General features: G+C 54.3%; 1 protein-coding gene across 1 annotated transcript; it reads right to left on the reverse strand.

The window, feature by feature from the left end:
* Positions 1-753: 753 nt before the first annotated feature.
* On the reverse strand, positions 754-9,244 carry LOC34619140 (AF4/FMR2 family member 4). The gene is made up of 13 exons (XM_026335170.1): positions 8,915-9,244; positions 8,238-8,571; positions 7,878-7,948; positions 7,031-7,082; positions 6,489-6,494; positions 5,510-5,532; positions 4,863-5,301; positions 4,297-4,664; positions 3,970-4,080; positions 2,818-3,000; positions 1,750-2,274; positions 1,404-1,500; positions 754-881 (listed from the first exon to the last, which is right to left on the reverse strand). The coding sequence occupies exons 1-13, from the start codon at positions 9,242-9,244 to the stop codon at positions 754-756; spliced, it is 2,667 nt and encodes an 888-aa protein (XP_026190955.1).
* Positions 9,245-13,686: the final 4,442 nt, after the last annotated feature.

Here is a 13,686-nt window from a genome sequence, read left to right on the forward strand (position 1 = left end):
ATCGCCGCTACCTAGGCAGGCTTCGAAATTTCATCAAGAAGTCTCTACAGAAAGAAATCTCACCAGAAAATGACGTGTATGATGCCTGACAGGGGCCCCTGAAGTGCCCCCTTGATGCAAAAGGGCCGCTGTGAGCCGAAGGAGGAGTCACCAGAAAAATCCTCCAGGCTAGGAGGAGCGCAAACTCGCCATGAGGGCAGGACGGACCGCTGCACTGTATCTCCACATTGCTACGCATGTACCTCCTACCTCTAGGGGGATGCATATGTTGGCAGACACGTGCAAACGTGCGCTCAGCCAAGCCACCACCAGCAGGGAGACAGACTGCGCTTTGAAGGCACTCTAAAAAGAGCAAAACGCCACACACAACTCTCCTTCGCAGTGTACAGGCCCGATGTAGGGGATCTCTTTAGAGTACGGACAACAGCGAGCATTCTCATGTGCGTCCTTGAGAGCACCCCTCTGCTGATTTTTCGCATTAGAAGTAGTTACTTTTAGACATGCACAGACGCATGAAACGTCCTCTAAGGATGCTTATCGAATCAGAGCCGAGGCAGCGCTACGCCCTCACACCCCACACCCCAGTTGAGGCCGTTGTGGCTTTGTGTCTCGCTGCCGAAAGGGCCGCTAGAAGCGAGCGAGCAAGAATACGGCTTAAAAGGAAACGTGTTGGGAATAAGCTTCCCACGTAGCAGGCGGTGGAAGAAACAACTCAAGGTACAAACGGGCTTGCATTGGATGGACGGCGGAAGTCTATTCAATTAGCCCGTGGATTGGCTGTGGCTGCAGAGCTCCACAGCCTGCGTAGCGCGGAGGCTCCTTTAAAGAGGCCCCTGTAGACCCCTCAGGGGGTTTAGACGGAGACAGCAGCAGACTTTCCGCTGCGAAAGTCTCTCCAACGGGTGGACATGTATATAACGCTGGGAGCTTCCAGCTGCCGCTAGTGCAACTGGACGTGCAACAGCTGCTACTGCTGCTGCTGCAGTCTTGGGAAGACGAACCTACAGTCGATACCTTAAGCGTCGAAACGTTCCAGTCACAGGGCTGTTGTTGCTGCTTCTGCTGCTGCTGCTGCTGCTGCACATTCACACTGCCCCTGGAGTACTTGCAAGAAAGCGGCTGCTGCAGCGGATGTGCGGCCCAAGGGTTTGCTGTTTGCTGCTGCAACAACTGCTGCTGCTGCTGCTGCTGCTGCGGATAACTCGCATAGTGGAACTGAGGCGAATCACGATGGGATAGGGCGCCTTCACGGTGTATGAACACGAGCTCTTGCTGCTGCACTTGGTGCGACGGCAGAGGCTGAAGTGCTAGCTGCTGCTTGTAGGGGTACGGTTGCAGGTTATGTGCAGGGGAGGCATACGGAGAAAGGCCACCTTCCCCCGAAGATCCATTGTGAAGCGTACGGTGTGGGGGTTGCTGCTGCTGCTGCTCCTGCTGCTTCTGCTGCTGCAGCTGCGCATGTACTTGTTGCTGCTGCGCATATACTTGTTGCTGCAGGTGCTGCTGAGCATCTGGATCGTGGGGGTGTTGCCGCTGTAACAAGTGCTGCTGCTGCTGCTCCTGCGGCTGCTTCTGCACTTGATTGGGGAGGCGGGAAGACGGCAGTTGCTGTTGCTGTTGCATCTTTGCACAACAGGCGTAGGAATCGCCTTCGATGCGGCTACAGACTGTATACTGTTGCGTTGATTGCGGCGCTAGCTGCATGTGTTCTCGGGTGTTAACTTTCTGCTGCTGCTTGCCTTTTTGGACTTGCCGTTCTTGCTGAGGCTGCAGCGTCAGTTCATCTTCCGGCTTCTCCACACCCTGCTGCTGCTGCTGCTGCTGTTGCTGCTGTTGCTGCTGCCGGTTACAGACAATTCCGAAGAAAAGTTGTTGCACCTGAAGCAGAAGCTCCTGCTTCTCGCTAGCCGTTGGCGTGGCTGCATGGGGTTGCATGCAGCCCCACAGTTCTACCAGCAGCTCCGAAGCCCGCTGCTGCTGCAGGTGCTGCTGCTGCAGGTGCAACTCCTGCTGCTGCTGCTGCTGCTCAATAGTTGGCGCAAGAATGCACACCCCTTCGAGATGCTCTCGGCAATCAGCCTCGTCAGAAACAATTTCCGCAGTTGTATGCCCTGTTCTAGCTGCATCGCCAGCCTTGCTGGCTTGCTTTGGGTGATCATCTTCCTGCTCCTGCAGATCTTTCGTGCAGGATAGTAGACGCTGGACTAAAGAATCCATATTGTTGCTTTCTACGCTGCGACATGTGCCTGAATCATCAGGATGCAGCCCTTGCAGCTGTTGATGCTGCTCTTGTTGCTCTTGCGGCTGCGAGCTTTTGCAACACGGAGCTGCCACGGGGGCGATACCAGGGAGCAACAAGAGCTGCTGCTGCTGCTGCTGCTGCTGCTCCTGTGTGCCGCCAGTAACCGCTGCTGGTGCTTGCATTAGAACGTCTGCTCCCGCTGATACGTGTGCAGTGGAAATAACACCAAACTCACCAGCCGGAAGACCATGCGCGTAAAGGGCCTCTTGGGAATAGGCTTCATTCTCTGGGGCGGTTGCAGCTGCTGCTGCTCCTGCTGTTGCTGCTGCTGCTGCTGCTGCTGCAGCCTGAGGTGTTCTCAGGGCATGGGGTGTGTGGCTGTACAAGCAGCTGAAACTGCTGTCTGAGTTTTGTGACTGCAGCACTTCGTGCTGCGTGGCCGCTGGCTGCTGCTGCTGCTGCTGCTGCAGATGGTGGTGTTGCTGCAACAAGTGCTGGTGTACATACGGATGCGCATCCCATACAGCCCCATCATCCTGTTGCTGTTGTTGCTGCTGCTGCTGCAGTTGATGCTGCTGCTGCTCCCGGCTTTCTTGCCGCTCTGGATGCTGTTGCCGCTGCTGCACCTCCTGCTGCTGCTGCAGCTGCGCATCGCCTCGCCAGTAGTGCTCCTCTTCAGCGGCATGCGAAAGGCAAGACGAGTCGACCCGCCGTTTGCTGCTTATTTCCCGCAACAAAGAATTCAGCTCGCGCTTTACCTGTGGATGCAACAGCAACAGCAAAGCCATAGCAGCAACGGTGCAGCAGCAACAACTACAGTCCTTAGAGCACTTAGAACGAGAGCAAACACAAGCACATACGGGAGCTGTAGATGCCTACCTATCCTCATGTGTGCAGGCAGAGCAGATTCAATATGCGAGGAGGCGCACAAAAGGGAAGGGAGGGGAAGGGGAGAGGAAGCAGGTGGGGTTGTTGTTGCTGTTGCTCGATGCGTGCCAGTCAGCAGCTGAAAGCGGCGAAAAACGCTCTAGACGGGACCTACACAGAGCGATGGGGGGCAGATGCGCTTGGCGCGAATGATGCGATCACCAATCCTTGCAGGCTTCGGTTTATCTCTAAAAATATGCGAATGGCAGTTGATGATGGACTGCACAAGCGGCTCGTACACCTGAGACCATGACAAACAGCGTAGTGGATTCCAGCTTTCAGAGAGGTTGCAAAAAACGCAGATACAGCACTCCTCAGCACGTAGTCGTATGCCACGCGGCGGTGAAGGAAGGCGGGAGTGCCTCAAAGAAAGGCCATATAATGATTCAAAGAGGAAAGGTAGTAAGCTAGAGAGCTTCTAGAGAGCTTCTAGACAGCTAGAGAACTGGACGTAAGAGAGTTAGAGAGCCAGATGTGAGAGACGTGGCTATACATATACATATAAATATATATTCAGAGAGAGTTAGAGAATTAGTGGGAGATATTGAGCCACACAGGGGTGATTTTGAGATAGTTCTCTCTAAAGACATCAACTGAAATATGGAGAGCTGGAGGTGTAGGCAAGTTTCGGAGGGACAGAGAGATCCACGCGAGAGGTGCTGCAAAGAGGAGGGTTAATATATATATATATATATATATATATATATATATATATATATATATATACACCGAGAAAGAGCTCTAGGATGGAGTGTGGAGCCGAGCCAAATATGAAAAAGTGTATTTTCTTTGTCTCTCACCATTGCAGCTGGCAGCTGGCAGTTGATGTTGCCTTCAAGAAAGTCGTATGGCATTTCATCGAGACCTTCGGCAATGGAGGTAACATCTGCGAAGAAGGGAACGCAAACTCTCTCCAGATTTTTGGGGGGGAGAGGAAGCCTGAGACTTGGAGAAAGCCCTGGTGTACGTCCACCCCGAGGGTAGCGGTGGTGCGCTGAAGGTGGTAGTGGCAGCTGCTGCCGTTGCAAGCCATGTTCTTGCGTCAGATTTTGCTGCTGCTGCTGCTGTTGCTGCCTTGCGTCTTCTGCTTCGCGCGGACCGAGCTGGTGGATGCCTCCCCGCTGCTGGCGCTGCCGCTGCTGCTCCTGCTGCTCCTCTTGCTGCACGTGCTGTTGCACCTGAGCGGCTTCGGATTGCAGAATTCCCCATATGTCAACAAGGCCGTCATCCCCGCTGTCTTCTCTCTCCCCCTGAGCTGCTGCTGGATCTGCAGAGGCCGTAAACTCTGCGGATCCAGCAGTCTCGGGAGTGAGACAGGAGTCTCCTAACGACAGACACCGAATGAACGTGCAATCCTGAGGCTGCGTGTGCTTTGCTTCTGGATGGACGCTTTGTTTCTGCTGCTCCTGCTCGAGATGCCCGCCTTCTTCATCGTCCTCTGTCAACTCCACGAGAATGCGGCCTTCCTCGTGCTGCTTTTCGAGCTCCATGGATGCTGAAATCTTAAAAAGAGCAGCCGCGTCTGAGGGCGTAGCTGTCCGACGGCTCAAGAGGCACTCAGGCATCTCGACGTCTCGCCTCAGCACCATTTGCATTTGCTGCTGCTGCGTCTGCAGCTGCGTCTGCTGCTGCTGCTTCTGCTGCTGCTGCAGCTGCTGCTGCTTTGACTCCCCTGCTTCGCTAGACAGCGCGCTTCCACGGGGTGTACTGCTGCTGCAAGCAGTGCCTTTAACGCCCTTGATGCAGGCCGTGTGTTGCTGCGGATCAGTCTTTTCCTCCGAGGTGAGGGGTGGCAAGCACCCTTCGAGCCGCTGCAGTGGTCTTCTCGTAAAGTCTGCCTTCCCCCCGGGTAGAGCAGCAGCACTGGCAGCACTTGCAGCACTTGCAGCACTTGCGCGCAAAGAAATCTCTCTGCGGAGACGCTTGAGCCGCTTTTGCAGCGAAGTCACATCTCTGTCAAGGCCTTGTTGCAGCGCGTACAGCAGAATAGCCTCAACGCTGCAGGTACAGCCTGCTGCACTGCTGCCGCTGCCTCCGTTGCTGCAGCGGTGTCGCAACAGCAAGGCATCTTCTTCTGCAGTAAACGGCCGCGCTAGAGACAGACGCCATCGCGCCAAAGGATTACGCAGGTCCTAAACACACACATGACGCGCAGTAGCAAGCGTCTTGCCATTGCTGCTATTGCTGCTAGTGTTGTCGCTGAGACACGCCTCCTTCTAGTCGTGCTGTGCTGTGCTGTGCTGTACTCCCCTTTTAGGGCGGGCTGAAAGCTCTCGCGTGCTTGCCAGCAGCTGTCCACACATAAAGAATTCCCTGACAAACAACCCCTCCAAACAACACGTCCAAGCAACACGTCCTGATGCCTACCTTCGCTGCCTGCCACCTCCTTTGCAGCGCCTTGAAGCGTCGGAGAATCTGCTGAAGAGACTTTGTGGGAAGGAGCTGTCTCTGAATAAAGGCGAAATTTAGGCGTCCAGACAGCTGAAGACCTAAGGCCAGCAACCGATCCTCCGCGGGAGTAAAGACTGTAAAATATCCCCTAAAGACAGCATTGAGCAACACAAAAAAGGCAGGCAAGCATATATATATATATGTATACATACATATATATATATATATATGTATACATATATATATATACACATATACACATACATGCACACACATTCGAGTGGAGGAGCTGTGAAGAGTTTTTCGCCTCCTCAAGAGGGGTCTACACGTGGCCCTTTGCGTAGGAAAAGTTGAGAGGACGCAAGTCTACGGATGTTTTTTGGCATTGACAAAGAGAGGGAAAGCAGCAGCAGCAGAGGCGTGGAAAGAAGCCGCGCAAGGAGAGACGGGAGTGGGGAGAGCGGTGGAGAAGCGCGAGGGCCATAAAGGCACGAAGAAATTCAAGCCCCTAGCATGCGCATAGAGACAAGCGTGCATGCATGCGTCGTGCATGCATATTGTCAGACAGGCTTTTAGGCGATTCGAGGCAGTGCTCAAAGGCGAGGGAAAGGAAAAAGATGCGTGAAAAAACTCACTCCTCGCCGGCGAGCTGTGCAGGCTGACTTAGAAGCCCCCTGGGTGTAGGCTTTTGTGTCAGAATGAGGCTTAAATCGACAAAGGGATGCTGGAGTCTCAAGAACTCTCGAAGAGGGTCGAAGAAGGAGCTGTCTCCCTCCCTGAAGGCAGCCAACACGCCTTTGCAGAGGCAAACAGGTGAGCGGAGATCCTCACGGAAGAAGCAGCAGCAGATGCAGCAGATGCAGCAGATGCCCCCTTTCGCGGGGGGATGCATAGCTATACAGAGATATTAATAGACACACACGCCTACATCTATCTATGTATGAAATTATGTATATGTATATGCTTGTGGGCACTTTGAATGCATAATGATTGTCCGTAAATCATATTTTTTGCACGTCGCAACACAGCGCGAAGCAGTCGTATCCCTCTGCTGTGCTCTGTTGCGTGCTGCATGCGTCTAAGAATGGACCCCTTGAATAGATTCCCTGAGCTCAACAAAGGAGAATGTCTGGGCAGGATGAGGCGGATGCGCTTTTCTCAGAGGCGCTATTTTCCTCTTAGAGCCTGCAGCAGGCACGCTCTAAGAAGGAAATAACGCCCCTGAGAAAAACGCATCCTCAGAGAGCTAGCTAGCTAGCTAGCTAGCTAGCTGGTGCGCTTACTCAGTAAGAAGCAAAAAGTGCTTAACCTTCCGCAGAAGAGGAACGTCCAGTACACAGCACCGAGGGCACTCCCCCTCGGAAACTGCACATGTGCGGAACCTGCATCCTGCAAATGGCACCAGTCCGCTGCTATCATCTAACGCCCTTCTGCTGTTGCTGCTGCTGTTACTATTGCTGCTGCTGTTACTACTGCTGCTGCTGTTACTACTGCTGCTGCTATTACTACTGCTGCTGCTGTTACTACTGCTGCTGCTGTTGCATCCTTCTGCGGCAGCAGCAGGGAGCGGCTCCTGGAGCTCCAAAGGCGGCAACCCCTCATATCGCCGCAAGGCGTTTATCTGAGAAGAAACGCATTCGGCTGTCAACAGAAGACATGCGGCAAAAACACAACACAACACAATGCCGCTCAAAGCTACGCAGCGCACAGCGGCAACAACAAAAACAAGCGATCGCAAGATTCATTTGGCGCATAAGAGGAAGCAACGGCCCCACATGTTTAAGGCGTGCGACAAGGAGATCACCAAGAAGACCTAAGAGCTTCTGATGCGTTGTCGCCTCCAAAACGCCTCCTGCTCCTGTTGCTGCTCCTGTTGCTGCTGCTCCTGCTGCTGCTGAGCGTTCCTCCATAGTGTTGCAGCTGACACCAGCGGCAGCCAGAGTACTCCCAGCAGCGGTGGCTGTAGCTGCTTGAGGGGCTTTGGTGAGAAAGACTGCCTGCATTAGGAGTTGCAAGTGCGCGTCTAGCTGTAGCTTGAGCCTCCTCAGCTGCTGTTGCGTAAACCCAGTGATGCCAGGAGCCTCCACATCCGCTGCTGCAGAGCAATCTCCTCCACTGCTGCCTTGCAGACGCTGCTGCCCCAGCTGCAGCTGCGGCAACAGATGGCGAACATTCTCAAGTGCGAAGGGAGGGCGCAGAATGCATGCGGCTGCGTCTCCACTGCCTCCACTGGAACCGATCCACTTCTCCCCTAGCGTTCTTAGCCTGCTACTGCTACTGCTGCTGCTGCGGGGGCCCCTGCCAAGCCGCCAGCTGCTGCTGCTGCTGCTGCTGCTGCTGCTGCTGCTGCTGCTGCTGCCAGGCCTGCTGCTGCTGCTGCTGCTGCTCCTGTTGCGGTGATGACGCTTCCTAGGCAGCGCTTGGACGCTGCTGCTGGCGCCTCCTTCCTCCGCGCTTACCTCGCTGCTCTCCCCTTCGGTGCTGCTGCAGCTGCTGCTGCAGCTGCAACTGCAACTGCTGCTGCAGCTGCAGCTCGAAGTGCTGTAGCACGTGCTGCTGTCCGCTGCTCCCGCCGATTCCTCTGCATACAGATGCTGCGCCTCGTAAGAGCGCCCTTCCCCGCCTTCCAGCGGCTCCCTTTGCTGCTGCTGCTGCTGCCTGTGCTTCTTGTATCTGCTGCTGCGACGACAACAGCGAGTGGTATCCGAGGAGGAGTGTGGTCTCGAGGAACGACTCCTCGAATCGGGGGAGTGCAGCACAAACTCTTCATCATCGCTGTCGCTCGCCCACCTCTCAAGGAGCTCCCACACAGAGACGCGGCCTTCTTCCAATGCACCGCCTCCTTCTGCTGAAGCAGCACGACAAAGCTGCGACTCTTGCAAGGTATGCCCGCCACAAGAAGCAGTCTCATTCTGCTCCTCCTTCCGGAAGAACGTCTCAGCAGCAGATGCTGCAGCAGCAGCAGACGCTGCAGCAGCAGCAGACGCTGCAGCAGCAGCAGACGCTGCAGCAGCAGCAGACGCTGCAGGAGGGGCACACGAAACCTTTTTCGGAGAAAAATCGCCTCCCAGAAGGGATCTGTTGCTATTGCTATTGTTGCTATTGTTGCTATTGCTGTTGCTATTGTTGCTATTGTTGCTATTGCTATTGTTGCTATTGCTGTTGCTATTGCTGTTGCTATTGCTGTTGCTGTTGCTGTTGCTATTGCTGTTGCTGTTGCTGCCTCCCCAGCGGCTGCGCCGAGTAGAGGCGGAGGAAGCCTGCCTGCTCTTATACGCGTTTTTTTGGCTATCTGCTGATGCTGAAGTGGCGGGGGAGCCTGCCCCACCCCACCAGAGGCTACTTGAGGCTAACAAGGCTCGCAGAGGGGAGTCTTCCCGAGCATGCTGCTGCTTTTGCTGCTGGTGCATATGCTGCATGGGGTGGTGTTGTTGGGGTTGCATAGAGTGTTGCATGTGTTGTTGCATAGGGTGGTGTTGTTGTGGTTGCATAGAGTGTTGCATGTGTTGTTGCACAGGATGCTGTATAGGGTGTTGCACATGGTGTAGAGGGTGTTGTTGGCCGTGCGTTTGCGTTCCCTGCGGCAGACAGCTGTGCTCTGGCGATCGTATTGCTGTTGCCGAAGTCTGAGAGACGCAGTTGCGTGCCGGAGTGTCTGGTATTCGTTTCTCTGCTGTTTCCCATGACGTCGTAGGATTGCAGCTGAGGGTACTTGCGACAGAGGCGGGTGGTTTCTGCAGTCGTTGAAGCAGCTGACGCTGGCTGCTTGCGCCGGGGATAGGAGGCGGAATGCTGGTGTCTGCACGTTCGTGCAGCATTAAAGGCGAGAATCGGGGGGGTTCAGGCTGCTGCTGCTCGTGGGCTGAGAAGGCACCCATCGCTTTCTAACGATCTCGAGTCTGAGGACGGCAGTCTGTGCTGCAGCAGTAGCGCCTTCTCTGCAGCCGCTGCCTGGCGGGAGTTGGCATGCGTGTTTCATTGCCTCTTCGTCGGGAGAGGGCACGACCCTCGTGCTCTTGCCGCCTCTAGCGGTTGCTCCCCCGCTCACGTGCCTCGCCGAGGAGCCGCTGGAGGCTTCCTAGAGGAAATTCTGGCCGGAAAAGCCAAAAGAGAGGCCCAGGGGGCCCCCCTAGGAGCCGAGTGCCTCCCTTGGGGGCCCCTTTCGGTGGGCGTTGGGGTGGGGGCCCCTGCGCTGCTCGCGGAGTGTCGCCCTCCAGAGGGTCACACGACCCCGATTTTACGACGGTCAAAGGATTCAAAGGCGAAACGAGAGATCGAAACCACAATCGTCGCCAATAGTGGCTAATTTGGCGAGGGAGCTGTGCTGCTCGCAGCTGCTGCAGCAGGGCTGAGGTGTGTACGATGGGGTCGGTGTGTGGTGTTGCTGCTCTGAGGTGCTGTGCTACGGGGGGGTCGAAGGGTGGGGGCTGCAGGGGGGCCAAGACCAACCCTCTGAAAAGGCCACCTTCTGCGGCTTTATATAAATATATATATTCGCCCTCCTCCCTATTAGAGCAACGAAGTCATCCATTTTGCCGCGGGGAACAAATAAATTCGCTTAGGACCTTATTGCGTGGGCATGCAGCGTCTGCAGGATCCTACCGGCCGACTCGGCTCCACGGTGCGCGCCTCATCCTGCTGCGCTGCCACTGCCGCTCGCTGCCTTGTGGTGGCAGTGGCAGCGCAGCAGGATAAGGCCTTTTTGTGGGGGCTCACACAAGCCCGACGACGACACTTGAAACCTAAATGTCGATGAACTTTAAACCCTAATGTCTGCACACTTTGAAGGCTGGCGGCTGTTTGAGACGGCACTGGCCCACGCATCCATTGCGAAGGGCTGCAGAGGATGCAAAACGGCGGCACATTATGGGAGCTAGAGGAGTGCTTCTTAGCGTCTCTCGCACTCTGAAATTCCTTTGCATATCCCCCTAGAATATCCTTGCCTGCTCGCCAAACCTGCCCCCAGCTCAACCCTTCAACGGGCAGAGGTCACGCTGCCCAGGGTTGCTGCGCGGGATTGATAATGCAGGCTACCAGGAAAAGGCGACTAGAAACAGTTCAACAGCAGCAGGCACGCAGAAAGGAAGAATGGTCCCAGTTGCCTAGCACAGCAGATGCAAGCGCTTAATTCTAGGGACAAACAATGCGCGAGAAGCACTGCGATCAAGCTTGTCTCGCAAGCTTCCCGCTCAGGGGGCAGCCGTGCTTGTGGAGTCTTGAGTATTTATAATGAACAGGTTTAACCTAAAGGAGGCGTTTAGGCCCCGCTTAGCCTGCCTGTCACGGACGGCGTGCGATAATGGAACCCAGCGTCTGACACAAACTGCGGGCACGGGGGTTAAGGGGGGTTGGGTTTTTCAGAAATTGGCAGCAAATTGACTTTTGCAGATGCTCCTCTTCTGGCGAGATGTGCAGGTCCGGTCCCCCATGTGTGTGACAGCACAACCCTGCTACCCCAAAAGAAAGCTGATCTTGAGCCCATAAAAACGCCCCCAGATAGCACGTGTGAATGTGCTTTTAGCTGGGGATACGCCGCATGGTTTGGCAACTCTACAGGGTATTTGCTGCACAGCAGGGAGGACTAGTTCCGAGCTTAACGAGTGGTTGCTGTGTGCCTCTTGGCAAAGCTCTATCAGACTTTGAGTGCGAATACATCGAACGGCTGACGCGGGCAGCAACGCGCGCACGCCCGCTGTGCATTCTCCTACCCCGCATGTGCCAAAGCCCTTTCAGGCGGTGCGGGTAAGGATAGAGGAAACCAGCACCTTCAAAGAGGCAAATAAGAGTGGCGTATTCTTCATTCTGCTGCCGCATCAAGATTTCCAGTGGGATCCCGGGGGCCTAGTGCTAAGTAGCCCTATTAAGGCCATAATATTGGTTCCTGCGCTGGAGGCTTCGGCTCTCTCTTGAAGCCGCAGAAGGTGCACCTGTGGTGTAGTGACTTGTGTCCTAACTGCCCTGTCAAACGGCTTCTGTAAATCCCCCATAGGGTCCCACAGCACCACATTTGAGTGTCTTCAGGAAGAAGGGAGGTAGCTTGAGCCTTCCTTGAGTGTCTCGAGCTCCAAAAAAAAGAAAGCTGCTTCACGTATAATATACAATTCCCCAACGGAAGAGACCATCGTGGCCCTGTCCACAGGCCCTGAAGGCAGCCAACCCGATGACCATAAACCTTACGCCCACAAACACAAGACTGCATTTCCATTTTACCTCCAAAGCAGATGAGGAGACGCCTCTGAAGAATAAATGGACGGGTGACACCGACAGCCTCAGGTCAGCGAAGAACCATCGTACCTACTTGTAGTGAACCCTCGCTTCGGCGTTGTCTTCCTAGCCCTTTTTGTGCATTCGTTCGTACCCTTTTTCTTTCCTTCTTTTCATTCCACTGCGCCTTTCGATTCCTCTTGTTCCTCTTGTCTCGCAATTCGCCATTTCTGATGCGTATGGAACAGAGGCGCTGCCTCGGCTCTAATTCGATAAGCATCCTTAGAGGACGTTTCATGAGTCAATGCATGTCTAAAGGTAACTACTTCTAATGCGAAAAATCAGCAGAGGGGTGCTCTCAAGGACGCACATGAGAATGCTCGCTGTTGTCCGTACTCTAAAGAGATCCCCTACATCGGGCCTGTACACTGCGAAGGAGAGTTGTGTGTGGCGTTTTACCCTTTCTAGAGTTCCTTCAAAGCGCAGTCTGTCTCCCTGCTGATGGTGGCTTGGCTGAGCGCACGTTTGCACGCGTCTGCCAACATATGCATCCCCCTAGAGGTAGGAGGTACATGCGTAGCAATGTGCAGATACAGTGCAGCGGTCCGTCCTGCCCTTATGGCGAGTTTGCGTTCCTCCTAGCCTGGAGGATTTTCTGGTGACTCCTCCTTCGGCTCACAGCGGCCCTTTTGCACCAAGGAGGCATACATGACAGGATCAACAACACTCAGCTTCTTCGAGACACCCAAACAAGTACAACTCCACGCGCTTTGAGTAAAAAAAATAGAATACGGGGGGCACACACTGGCGCAGGAACGGTGCTGCTTCATCAGCCTGCCTAGAAGTTCCCAATCCTCCCCATTGCGTGGGTCTCTAAGTAGCCCTCTCTTCTCTCATGATTCGATCCTATTAAACCCTTCTTTGAGGTCATCCAGATTGAGGCGGAGACGCACAGCCACAAGTTTGTGCTCCTCTGTTGTTGTCCCCGCATTCTCGCGCACTCCGCTGCCTTTGATTTTAGCTCTCTCGCCTACTTATCGCTTCTGCCCGTGTGTTACGCAGAAGGAACAAAGGTCTTCTGCCCGCTAGATAAGGGCAGTACCAGCCCTGCGTGCTTCCGTCATTCTGTAGATACCTTTACAGTAGTTCTCAAGCTGCCAATACACCTGATCTTCTTAGACTTAAAACACATGCTGTCCACCTGCTGCACGCATGCACCTGCTGCTCCTCCCCATTCCCTGAATTTCCTTTGAAGCGCCACGAAAGCAGGCGGTTGAGTAAGGTGGGTTGAAACCGGCAGCGTGTACTCCTATAAAGCTGGCTCGCATCTCCTTTTATTCTTAGACAGTGCAACTCTTTTGAGCTAGCTGATACATCCCCTTAGTGTGAGACAGATAATGCCTTCTCTTCTTTTATCGAGCACAATGGTGAGCCTTTACTTTGCCTGTACCACCGCAGAAGGAACTTTCCTCTAGAAAGGCGTATTCCAGCATTAAGTTTCAGTTGTTAGCGCAGCATACACTCCAGCTGTTACTGCTGGCAACGTTCTGGTCTTGTGCACGGTACCATGAACCAAGGAAGCCTATTGATCTTGGATTCGTTCTGCTATTGCCGTGCGTTTTAGGCTACTTTCTTTGTATTATTGCACGGAAGGTTTCCATAGGGAGACGGTATGTTAACCCTACACCAAAGACAAGCGAATTGAACGCCCTCTAAATTCCTCCCATAGAAATTGTTCCCCCTCTGCTCGTTCACGCCCCTCAGAGCTTTGGCATAAGGCGAGAGGAACGGAGCGTTCAAGTACACGGCCATTGCTGCACCCTGTCGGCGTTTTTTCCCAAGGCTTTGCAGATACTTGCACCTAGCAACCCGCAGGATTTTCATTTTTCCCCTCTCCTTTGCAAGCAGCATGATATCCTAGA

Source organism: Cyclospora cayetanensis, unplaced genomic scaffold, assembly GCF_002999335.1.
Source record: "Cyclospora cayetanensis isolate NF1_C8 unplaced genomic scaffold, CcayRef3 CcayRef3_contig_60, whole genome shotgun sequence".
NCBI lineage: Eukaryota > Apicomplexa > Conoidasida > Eucoccidiorida > Eimeriidae > Cyclospora > Cyclospora cayetanensis.

Coding starts and splice junctions, on each gene's coding strand:
- LOC34619140 (XM_026335170.1), bottom strand. CDS start 9,244: ATGGGAAACAGCAGAGAAACGAATACCAGACACTCCGGCACGCAACTG. Junction 5,302..5,509: donor TCAGGACGTGTTGCTTGGAC/GTGTTGTTTGGA, acceptor GTGTGTGTTTAG/GACCTGCGTAATCCTTTGGC. Junction 882..1,403: donor GCAGCAGCAACCCCCACACC/GTACGCTTCACA, acceptor AGACTTTCGCAG/CGGAAAGTCTGCTGCTGTCT.